The 13,630-nt window shown below is 37.2% G+C and overlaps 1 protein-coding gene across 1 annotated transcript in view; it reads left to right on the top strand.

Annotated features, from left to right (window-relative positions):
• The window catches only part of LOC128686691 (acid sphingomyelinase-like phosphodiesterase 3b), a 75,296-nt gene that overhangs the window by 15,324 nt on the left and 46,342 nt on the right, over window positions 1-13,630 (top strand). The window contains exon 2 of the mRNA XM_070084347.1: window positions 11,650-11,737. Coding sequence (XP_069940448.1) covers window positions 11,650-11,737 — 88 coding nt within the window. The remainder of the gene's footprint in view (window positions 1-11,649; window positions 11,738-13,630) is intronic.

The following is a 13,630-nucleotide window of genomic DNA, read 5'->3' as shown; positions in this document are numbered from 1 at the left end:
ACATAGGAACAGTTATTTGTAGGTTTTCTGTAAATTTTAAATTTGAATTCATTTTTACTCTTAATAATTAAAACATCTAGAAAAGGCAATGAGTTATTTTCTTTAAATTCCACAGGAAAGTTTTACTTTCATTGTTCCTTGATAATGTGAGTAGTCACGAATGCGCTTGGAATTTCTCTATTCTTTCACAGTGGTTGTTTTGCATATGTATATATATATATATATATATATATATATATATATATATATATATATATATATATATATATATATATATATATATATATATATATATTGTATATATATATATATATATATATATATATATATATATATATATATATATATATATATATATTGTATATATATATATATATATATATATATATATATATATATATATATATATATATATATATATATATATATATATATATTTATATATATATAAATATATACAATATATATATATATATATATATATATATATATATATATAAATATATATATAAATAAATATATCTATATATATATATATATATATATATATATATATATATGTATATATATATATATATATATATGTATATATATATACATATATATATATATATATATATATATATATATATATATATATATATATATATATATATATATATATATATATATATATATATACAATATATATATATATATATATATATATATATATATATATATATATATATATATATATATATATATATATATATATATATATACAATATATATATATATATATATATATATATATATATATATATATATATATATATATATATATATATATATATATATATATATATATATTGTACGTAGTATGTTGGTTGACAGCAACCACCCAGGGAGGTACTACCGTCCTGCCAAGCGAGTGTAAAACGGAAATCTGTAATTGTTTTACATGATGGTAGGATTACTGGTGTCTTTTTTCTGCCTCATAAACATGCAAGATTTCAGGTACATCTTGCTACTTCTACTTACACTTAGGTCACACTACACATACATGTACAAGCTTATATATATATACACTGCCCTCTGGGTTTTCTTCTTTTTTACTAGTTCTTGTTCTTGTTTATTTCCTCTTATCTCCATGGGGAAGTGGAACAGAATTCTTCCTCCGTAAGCCATGCGTGTTGCAAGAGGCGACTAAAATGCCAGGAGAAAGGGGCTAGTAACCCTTTCTCCTGTATATATTACTAAATGCAAAAGGAGAAACTTTCGTATATATAAATATATATATATATATATATATATATATATATATATATATATATATATATATATATATATATATATATATACATACTGCGGATTGCAGATGAGTAAGGAGGCTTTAGAGTGGGTAGGGGATGTGTAAATCATATATGTGAATAGTATTTATAAAGATAAAGGTAGGGAAGTTTTCATTTCATTTATTGATTTAGAAAAGGCATATGACAGAGTGGATAGGGAAGCAATATGGCAGATGTTGCAAGTATATGGAACAGGCACTTATTAAATGCTACAAAGAGTTTTTATGGGGATAGTGAGACTCAGGTTATGGTGTTTAGAAGAGAGGGAGACTGCTTTCCGGTAAAAGTAGGTCTTAGAAAGGGATGTATAATGTAAATGTTAGGGTGTTAAGGAAAGTGGTGGGATTAAATTATGGGAAATCAAATACAAAATGGGAGTTGACACAGTTACTTTTTGCTGATGATCCTGTGCTTATGGGAGATTCTAAAAAAAAGTTGCAAAGGTTAGTGGATGAGTTTGGGAGGGTGTGTAAAGGTAGAAAGTTGAAAGTGAACAAATATAAGAGTAAGGTGATGTGATCAAATGATTTAGATTAAGAAAAATTGGATATCACATTGGAGAGAGGGGGTATGGAAGAAGTGAATGTTTTCAGATATTTAGAAGTTGACGTGTCAGCAGATGGGTTTATGAAGGATAAGACTAACCATGGAACTGATGAAGGAAAAAAGGTGAGTGGTGCGTTGGGGTATATGTGGAGAAAAAAAACATTATCTATGGAGGCAAAGAAGGTAATGTATGAAATTATAGTAGTACCAACTCTCTTATATGGGTGTGAAGCTTGGGTTGTAAATGCTGCAGCGAGGAGGCGGTTGGAGGCAGTGGAGATGTCCCGTCTACGGGCAGTGTGTGGTGTAAATATTATACAGAGAATTCGGAGTTCGGAAACTAGAAGAAGGTGTGAAGTTAATAAAAGTATTAGTCAGAGGGCTGAAGAGGGATTGTTGAGGTAGCTTGGTCATTTAGAGAGAATGGATCAAAGTAGAATGACATGGAGAGCCTAAAAATGTGTAGGGGAAGGAAGGCAGGGTAGGGATAGTCCTCGATAACTTGGAGGGAGGGGGTAAAGGAGGTTTTGTGGGAGAGGGGCTTGGACTTCCAGGAAGCGTGTGTGGGCGTGTTAGATAGTGAATGGAGACGAATGGTTTTTGGGACCTGACGAGCTGTTGGAGTGTGAGCAGGGTAATATTTAGTGAAGGAATTCAGCAAAACTGCTTATTTTTATATAGTCGGACTTGAGTCCTGGAAATGGGAAGTACAATGCCTGCACTTTAAAAGAGGGGTTCGGGATATTGGCAGTTTGGAGGGATATGTTGTGTATCTTTATATATGCTTCCAAACCGTTGTCTCTGGGTGCCTCTGCGAAAACAGTGATAATATATGAGTGAGGTGAAAGTGTTGAATGTTGATGAAAGTATTTTCTTTTTGGGGATTTTCTTTCTTTTTGGGTCACCCTGCCTCGGTGGGAGACGGCCGACTTGTTGAATATATATATATATATATATATATATATATATATACATATATACATATATATATATATATATATATACATATATAAATATATATATATACATATATATATATATATATATATATATATATATACATATATACACACACATATATATATATATATATATATATATATATATATATATATATATATATATATATATATATATATATATATATATATATATATATATAGGTATCTGATTCATTAAGGTGTTACTTGATCTATGAAGGTATTGCCTCTAGGGAGAAGCGGATGTATCACAGATCCCGGGAAAATCACAGATCTACGATACTGTAAGTGATGTAAATACATGACTGTGGTGTTGAAGTTCGTTTATTACCTCTTACATAAATAAAAAATAAAAATAATCTACATATTTCACGGCATTCGTTAAAAAAACATCCAAGTAAATTCATAGTGGACAATATATATACCTAGATGTACATATTCCTATCGGAGTATATACCATGGCAAGGTATTTTTTCAGCCATGGTATATACTGATCACCGGATGCTTGCTGATGAGTTAGGTAAGACATCAACACCTTGGGTGCACCTTCCTACCAACTGACACATTACGCTACTATAAATAACTCATATTTTTAATGGTTACCATAAGCTCCAGTATTTAACGTGGCATTAGGACGAGTGTGGGTGTTTTACAGCCGTATCCTTGCTCTTAATTAAAGCTTTTAAAATGCAATTATGTCATATTAATACAAGAACGGGAGAACCTAACGATTAAATATACTCCCCATAAGTATTTAAAAGAAAACAGTATTATCCTATAGACTATCTTAACCTAAATTTATCCAATATTTTAGATCTTTCTTTGTTAGATATCCATGTTATCATATTTTTAACTCCTTTAATATAATCTTTCTTCCTGATTTCTTCCCTCATTTTTTATCAATAAAGAGACAGTAGGATCAAGGCTGTCAATTTATCTTTATACAAAAAATTACTTATGGAAGTGAATTAATTTTGTTATTCGTCTCCGAATGTTATCTGCAACATTTTTATCCATTCTTCTGAATGGAGATTAAAACTGCGCCACATAATAATAGAGTAATTACTAATTATCTGGAGAGATTTGGAATAAATTCTGAACATACAGAAGATGGCAACTGTAATTCTTCTCTCCAAGTCAAGTGTAAAGTCCACATCATGAACTTACCAAGAGATAGTCCACACTATGTGCCTCTGACAGATAAGTATTATATTACTAATAATATATAAGAACATAAGAACATAAGAACGAAGGAACACTGCAGAAGGCCTTCTGGCCCATGCGAGGCAGGTCCAAGTCTCCTACCGGCTTAAGCCAATGCACCCAACCTAGTCAGGTCAGGTCACATTGACTTAAGGGAGGAACACGGCAACCGACCTGGTAGCACAAGCTATCAGGTCCAACTCACACCCACCCACATCTACTCATGTATTTATCCAACCTATTTTTAAAGCTACACAACGTTCTGGCCTCTATAACTGTACTCGGGAGTTTGTTCCACTCATCCACAACTCTATTACCAAACCAGTACTTTCCTATATCCTTCCTGAATCTGAATTTTTCCAACTTAAAACCATTGCTGCGAGTCCTGTCTAGGCTAGATATTTTCAGCACACTATTTACATCTCCTTTATTTATTCCTGTCTTCCATTTATACACCTCAATCATATCCCCCCTAATTCTACGTCTTTCTAGAGAGTGCAGATTCAGGGCCCTTAGTCTATCCTCATAGGGAAGGTTTCTGATACATGGGATCAACTTTGTCATCCTCCTTTGTACATTTTCCAGAGAATTTATATCCATCCTGTAATACGGTGACCAAAACTGTGCAGCATAATCTAAATGAGGCCTAACCAAGGATGTATAGAGTTGAAGAACAAGCTGAGGACTCCTATTATTTATGCTTCTTGATATGAAGCCAAGGATTCTATTAGCTTTATTGCGAACACTTATGCACTGTTGTCTTGGTTTCAGATTACTGCTAACCAAAACTCCTAAATCTTTTTCGCAATCCATAATATTAAGATCTACATTATTTAGTTTATATGTGGCATGGTTATTGTCCTGTCCAACATTTAGAACTTTGCATTTGTCTATATTAAACTGCATCTGCCACTTCTCCGACCACTGCATCAGTCTATTCAAATCTTCCTGGAGTGCTCGAATGTCCTCGTCAGAATGAATTCGACGGCCTATTTTGGTGTCATCGGCAAACTTGCCGATGTCGCTCTTTATGCCCTCATCTATGTCGTTTATGTAGATTGTGAACAGCAGGGGGCCCAACACTGACCCCTGTGGAACACCGCTCGTAACGCTTCCCCACTCTGATTTCTCCCCATTTATCCAAACTCTCTGCTGCCCATTTGTCAACCATGCCTCTATCCAAGAAAAAATTTCTCCTCCTATTCCATGTGCTTTAATTTTCCTCAATAGTCTCTGATGTGGGACCCTGTCAAAAGCCTTACTGAAGTCCATATACACAATATCATATTCATTACCATGATCTACCTCCTCAAATACCTTAGTGAAAAAAGTTAATAAATTCGTAAGGCAGGAACGCCCCTTTGTAAAACCATGCTGAGATTCGTTGATTAATTTATGCTTTTCAAGGTGGCTACGAACTGCCTCGGCAATTATTGATTCCATAAATTTTCCCACTATGGAGGTTAGGCTTATTGGTCTATAGTTCGAAGCTAAGGACCTGTCACCTGTTTTGAAAATAGGTATCACATTTGCCATTTTCCACTTATCTGGCACCATGCCAGTTTGTAGTGATATGTTGAAAAGATTAGCCAAAGGTGTGCTAAGCTCCTCTTTACATTCCTTTAGAACCCTTGCATACAGTTCATCAGGGCCTGGGGATTTGTTAGGTTTTAATTTATCTATTTGCCTAAGGACCATGTCACTTGTGACCCTAATCGTGCACAGTTTATTATCGTCCTGTTCTACATAATTTATCATTACTGGAATATTGCTGGTATCCTCCTGTGTAAAAACTGAGAGGAAGTATGTGTTAAAAATTCTACACATTTCCTTATCACTGTCAGTGAGCTGACCCGAGGAACTTTTGAGTGGGCCTATCTTGTCCCTGATCTTACTTCTGTATACCTGAAAGAATCCTTTTGGGTTAGTCTTCGATTCTCTTGCAACTTTAACCTCATAATCTCTTTTTGCTTTTCTAATTCCCTTTTTTATTTCTCTCTTTAACTGAATATATCGATTTCTTAATTGCCCCTCTCCTCTTTTGATTTGCCTATATATGCCTCTCTTTTGACCAATCAGATATTTTAATCTATTGTTCATCCATTTAGGATTATTTTTGTTTGAACTGATTTCCCTATTTGGAACATAATTTGACTGAGCAGCTAGAACTATGCCCTGGAAAGCATCATATCGGCAACCATCACCACTTACCTGACCCTTAGTCAGGTCATTCCAGTTCAGCCCACTTAAGTAATTTTTCAGTCCTATGAAATCAGCCAAGCGAAAGTCAGGGACGGAGACTTGATTGCCATTATTAGGGGAATTCCATGATATATTAAAACTGAGTGATATGTGATCACTTTCCCCAAGCTCATCATTAGCCTCAAGATTATTAATTAGTGTTTCCCTACTGGCAAGAACCAAGTCAATGAGGTTATTTCCCCTAGTAGGCTCTGTCACAAACTGTTTTAAAAAACAATCCTGGATCGTATCAAGAAAGTCACCTGACTCTAAATTTCCTGTCAAATTGCTCCAGTCAATCTGTCTATAGTTGAAATCTCCCATTAGCACAACATTTTCGTATGTAGATGCCTTACGAATTTCGTCCCATAGAAGTTTACTGCACTCCCTATCAAGATTTGGGGCCCTGTAAATCACACCCAAAATTAGTTTTTCTCGGCCCTCGAGAAGCTGTAACCAAACAGATTCAGTGGCTGACGCTTCTAATTTAATATCTTGTCTAACACAACAATTTAAATTGTCTCTGACATACATCGCTACTCCACCACCTTTCCTGTTGACCCTGTCAGTGTGGAATAATTTATAGCCTTGTATGTGACATTCAGAGGGCATCTCTCTATCTTTCAGATTGAGCCAGGTCTCTGTTATAGCAATAATATCTATGTTTCCTGCACTTGCAATTAATCTTAGCTCATCTATCTTATTTCTTACACTCCTGCTATTAGTATAGTAAACCTTAAGGGAGCTAGTCCCTTGCTGCCCTCTGCTGTCCCCCTTTGTTTGCTGACCTGATCTATTGTCTTTATTTATAACTTCATGCTGAATGCCTTTTATACATTTACTGTTTCCAACCCTAGTGTTGCAACCTGCTTGTTTCCCACACACACCCATACCTCTATCTTCCATCAGTTTAAAATCATAGGCATTTCACCAATGGCCTTCTCAATCGAGTCTGCAAGTGCTACCACCCCAGCCCCAGAGAGATGTACCCCATCCCTTGCATACATATCATGTTTGCCATAAAAGTTGTTCCAGTTGTCAATGAATGGGATTGCAAGTTCCTTGCAGTATCTGTCTAGCCAGCAATTTACACCAATTGCCCTAGACAACCATTCATTTCCTACTCCCCTTCTAGGCAAGATGCTACATATGATTGGGATCCCTCCCTTAGACTTAATGAAATCTATAGCTGACCTGTACTTATCTAGCAGCTCTTCTCTCCTACCCTTCCCAATATCATTTCCACCAGCACTGAGACAGATAATGGGCTTGTTCCCATTACCTGACATGATATTATCCAGCCTGTTGACTATGTCCCAACACCAGCTCCAGGGAAGCACACTCTATCTCTCATCTTCTTATTCCTATTACAAAAAGCACGGTCAATATATCTTACCTGAGAGTCACCAACCACAAGAATGCGCTTACCTCCATTAGCAGGGGCAGTAGTACCCTTACGTTCACTGGCCACTGAAGTACATTCATCCTGAAGAACAGAGAAGCTATTTCCTACCTTCAGATCTTCACTCTTAACTTTCCTTACTCTCTCCCACTACTGTGAACCACTCGCGACTTGTAGCAGGTGCTGGGCTGCACCTCACTGCTGGTAGCCGTTGCTACCTCCCCAACTACAGCCTTCTCACAGCGAGAGACAGACTGCACCTCACTGCTAGAAGCCTCATTCCCCACCACTCCAGCCACCTCACACTCTCTCCCAGACCCATTGAGGTGGACCTTCAGCCTCCTAATCTCCTCCTGGAGAAGCAAGACCTCCTCCTTCAACTCTCCAACCTCAATTTTTAAAACACTGCAGAAGCAAGCCATGCTATGTAACCGTCCACGCTAATCCCCAAAGCAGCTCAGGGTCTGTGACCTCACGTGACGACTGACCACTGACCACTTGTCAGTAGTAAGTAAGTTAGCAAGTTTATTCAGGTATACACAAATACAGTTACATAGAATTATCATACATAGCAGCATATGTGTAGAGAACCTAGAATAAACCAAAAAAAGTCAGACAGAGTGACTTATTTCCATTGGGGTCCTTTTGTTTCCATTGGGGTCCCTTTGTTTCCATTGGGGTCCTTTTGTTTCCATTGGGGTCCTTTTGTTTCCATTGGGGTCCTTTTGTTTCCAGTGGGATCCTTTTGTTTACATTGGGGTCCTTTTGTTTCCATTGGGGTCCTTTTGTGTATGTGCATCTTGCGTGCGTGTGTTTTTGTGTGTGTGCGTATTTATACATATGTATGTATGTATGTGAGTTTTGCACTGTTTACCATCACTATCACTGGAAAATAATAAATTTGATATTTCTATAAAATAAAGTCTTTTAGGTTACTTTTACCATAATGAAACTGATTGTGAAGTCAGAATTAACCCATCACGTATTATATTGGCCTGGTGGTTAACGCTCTCGCTTCACACGGCGAGGGCCTGGGTTCGATTCCCAGCCAGAGTAGAAACATTGGACGTGTTTCTTTCAACCTGTTGTCTATGTTCCCCATCAGTAAAATGGGTACCTGGGTGTTAGTCGACTGGTGTGGGTCGCATCCTGGGACACTGACCTAAGGAGGCCTGGTCACAGACCGGGCCGCGGGGGCGTTGACCCCCGGAACTCTCTCCAGGTAAACTTGTAGCTTTATGCTTTGTATATAAATATAAATATACTACGGAGGAAAGCTTTGTTTCTGTCTGCTCACATGTATAAACGTGAATCACATTATACCTTTGATATACCTTTGAACAGTTTCGAGAATTTATCTACTCTCTCGTCTGGTGCTTGCCTGGTCAACCAGGCTGTTGCTGCTGGAGGCCCGCTGCCCCCACATATCCATCACAGCCTGGTTGATCTGGCTGTGATCTGTCCAGTTTTCTCTTGACAGTTTCTACACTGGTTCCAGCCGTGTTTCTGATATGAAAATAAATGGTATAAAATACCGACACACTGGAAACATAAACACATATGCAGTTTAATGTGATCCTTTATTGACAACGTTTCGCCCACACAGTGGGCTTTTTCAAATTATACACAGATCTACCTGACTATAAATACTCCCGTACCTTCCACCCCAGGTAGATCTGTGTATGACTTGAAAAAGCCCACTGTGTGGGCGAAACGTTGTCAATAACGGATCACATTAAACTGCATATGTGTTTATGTTTCCAGTGTTTCTGATATCCTCTGGTAAGATGTTGAATAGTCTGGGACCCCGGATGTTGATACAGTGTTCCCTTATTGTCCCCCCTGCTCCTCACTGGGTTTATTTTACACTTATTCCCATATCTCTCACTCTAGTATGTTGTTATGGCAGTGTGCAGATTTGGGACCAGGCCCTCGAGTACCTTCCAGGTACATATTATCATGTACCTCTCTCTCCTCCGCTCCAATGAATACATGTTCAAAACTTGTAGGCGTTCCCAGTAGTTTAGGTGCTTTAATGACTCAATGTGAGCCGAAAGGAAAGAAGGAACACTGTAACAGGCCTACTGACCCATCCGGAGCAGGTCCATGTCCCCCCCGGATTAGACCAATGACCCCCCCTCCCGGATTAGCCCAATGACCCACCCAGTCTGATCATCTCCACTCAAGGATGGAGCACGGCACCAGACCCAGCAGCACAAGCTAGTCAGGTCCAACTCACACCCACCCACACACACTCATGTATTTATCTAACCTATTTTTAAAACTAAACAACGTTTTAGCCTGAATAACTGTACTCGGGAGTTTGTTCAACTCACCCACAACTCTATTACCAAACCAGTGCTTTCCTATATCCTTCCTGAATCTGAATTTTTCCAACTTGAAATCATTGCTGCGAGTCCTGTCTTGGCTGGAAATTTTCAGCACGCTATTTACATCCCCTTTATTTATTCCTGTTTTCCATTTATACACCTCGATCATATCCCCCCTAATTCTACGCCTTTCGAGAGAGTGCAGATTCAGGGCCCTCAGTCTATCCTCATAGGGAAGATTTCTGATACATGGGATCATCTTTGTCATCCTCCTCTGTACGTTTTCCAGAGCATTTGTATCCATTCTGTAACACGGTGACCAGAACTGAGCAGCATAGTCTAAATGAGGCCTAACCAAGGATATATAGAGTTGAAGAACAACCTGAGGACTTCTATTATTTATACTTCTAGATATGAAGCCAAGAATTCTGTTAGCTTTATTGCGAACACTTATGCACTGTTGTCTTGGTTTTAGATTACTGCTAACCAGAACTCCTAAATCCTTTTCGCAATCAGTAGTATTAAGATGTACATTATTTAGTTTATATGTGGCATGGTTATTTACCTGTCCAACATTTAGAACTTTGCATTTGTCAGTATTAAACTGCATCTGCCACTTCTCCGACCATTGCATCAGTCTATTCAAATCATCCTGGAGTGCTCTAGTGTCCTCATTAGAATGAACTGGACGGCCTATTTTGGTGTCATCAACAAATTTGCTTATGTCGCTATTTATTCCCTCATCTATGTCGTTTATGTAAATTGTGAACAACAACGGGCCCAACACTGACCCCTGAGGAACACCGCTTTTGACGTGCCCCCATTCTGATTTCTTCCCATTTATGCAAACTCTCTGCTGTCTATTTGTCAACCATGCCTCTACCCAGGAAAAAAATTCTCCTCCTATTCCGTGTACCTTAAGTTTCCTCAACAGCATCTGGTGTGGAACTCTATCGAAAGCCTTACTGAAGTCCATATACACAATATCATATTCATTTCATTGTTCTTCCACATACACATTCTATATTTACATTCGCTCTCTTTTACTCTTTTGTATTAAAAACTTATATTAATTATACATGAACAAACGAGGATGCCTGCACAGTGCAGACAGCATTTGCTATATATGTGGCAAGTATACACCACGATATTAATGAAGAAACATAAATGACAAGACAATATGCAAACACTACTTTTGCAAGACATGTGATCATGATAAAAGACAGGTCTCTGGAGTAAGATAATGGGTGAATGTGATACGCATATCAATGCTCTGGCAATCGCTGTGGTGTGGCTAGAACTAACGAATGACCTGAATGATTGTTGCTCCTGCATTGTTTATGTGGTTGGGTTCTCACAGAAAAGAAAGCAAGATAACATATCCAGGGTGTAAATTAGTAAAAACCTTGTGCCACATAGTGAAGGCATACCTGTACCAGCTTCACCTGTTGCGTGTGACACTGTCATTGAAAGATTTTTTTTCTGACAATCACTACACTCAGTAGGGCCAAAAACCGTTTACAAATCTTTAATTTTATTTTTTTTTAGGGTCTGATAGTATAAAATGAGCCGTCCATAACCCGTAACTCTCAATATTTACTTTCTCTCCGCAGGAACGTTCTGGCACGTGACGGACTTACACTATGACGTCAACTATACGACCTCAGGTTCCAGAGATAAAATGTGCTGGAACCAGGCCACGTGAGTCCCACTTACCTGCCTCCCATTACTATACTCTAGCTACCACTATCATTATTTCAATTATTATTATTATTTTTATTATTATTGTTATTATTATTTTTATAATTATAATTTATTACCCGTAATTTTATTATTTATTATTATTTTTGTTGTTTTTGTTGTTGTTTGTTAACACTAATAAGATGACAAAGAAGAAAATTGGTTTTATCATTGGGTCGTTATACTCCATCATTCATTGAATTGCTGTCTTGCAGAAAGGTCATGCAATATCATCAACTTTTAAGAGTGCAGGAGCTATGCTCATTACCTCCAGCCCTCAAATCCTGCTAACTGGTTTCCCTGAGTTCATTCTTAAATGTTACCTGACACACCAACAACATATCGGATCCCATAATCATTTGTTTCCTCTAAATCAGATGTAAAACCCTAATTAGTACCTAAACATCCAAACTTCCTTGTCACACCTACAACTCTAAACATACTGTCGCCTGCAGCAGTTTCCATGAACTTCGACGTATTCACATTCTTAGCCAACTTAACCTTGATCCACCATCTCATTAAACTCTTCTCTGTTCTCTGAATTATTTTTTCATACTACTATATGATTTTCTAATTTCTTCGTTCATTATTTTCTTCATAATCTTGTCAGCTTACATTCCTCTCAAGCACACCATGTATCTTGCCTTCAGTATCCTTCAAGCTGTAACATTTAAGAACTATGTCTCACTCCTATACACAAGTGTCAACACTATTATATTCTTCATCAAGCTCCATTTTTATTTGTCTCTATATGTTACTCTTTCCACGGACGCCTCAATAATATTTACCCATTTTCTCTCGTTTTTCTCTTTTCCACCTCGACATATGTGAACTATCTACTGTGACATACACTCCCAGATCCATAAAGGCATTAAATGTTCCACTTCCATGGAGAAGTGGAACAGAATTCGTCCTCCGTAAGGCATGCGTGTCGTAAGAGGCGACTAAAATGCCTGAAGCAAGGGGCTAGTAACCACTTCTCTCCTGTTTACATTACTAAATTTAAAAATAGTGACTTTCAGTTTTCTTACGAAAGTCTCAAATTCACTGTATTATCAGCAAAAAGCATGTGTGAAAACTACCACTTATTAATAAGCCACCATCTTACAGCTACACTATCTATAAATACATTGCATGAGCAATTACATCACACATCCCTCTAAAACGTCTATTCCTCCTGGAAAACATTATAAAATTTGTCAGTATACCCTAACCTTAGCCTCATTTTCTGAATATAAATCTCTGTACTGAACTACACCCTATTTCAGACATGTGTAACAGCTTGCACGTTACGACCTAATCTTCCTTATCTAATACACTTTTCTAAAATCATAGATGCAGAAAACCGCTTCTTATCCTACATCTATACATTCCGTTTCTTTTATTTCTTACGGTGGCCCGTGGCCTGGTGGCAAGAGCTCTCGCATCACACGGTGAGGATCCGGGTTCGATTCCCGGCAAGGATAGAAACATTAGGTGTGTTTCCTTACACCGGTTGTCCATGTTCATCCATCAGTAATAATGGGTAATAGGTGTTAGTCGACTGGTGTAGGTCGCATCCTGGGACAAAACTGACCTAATTTGCCCGTAATGCTCTGTACAACAAGCGCTTTCTATACAGTAGTATGTCATTGATGTCAGCTATTGTCTGTATACTTTGTATATGTTCTTGTAGAAATAAAGATATTATTATTGCTACTATTTTTATTCTTAAACTCTCCTTGTTCTTCTATAATCCAAAATTTTATTTTTGTCTTCTTAACTCTAGTTCTTTCTTTCTTGTCTCCTTTCACCTTTTACAAAGGAATTATGCTTGTTTTCTTCCAGTCTTTCAGTACTTTCTCTTTTTTCAGC

The sequence above is a fragment of the Cherax quadricarinatus genome, chromosome 12 (assembly GCF_038502225.1).
Source record: "Cherax quadricarinatus isolate ZL_2023a chromosome 12, ASM3850222v1, whole genome shotgun sequence".
Taxonomy (NCBI): domain Eukaryota; kingdom Metazoa; phylum Arthropoda; class Malacostraca; order Decapoda; family Parastacidae; genus Cherax; species Cherax quadricarinatus.
This window is presented reverse-complemented; position numbering and strand designations above follow the sequence as displayed.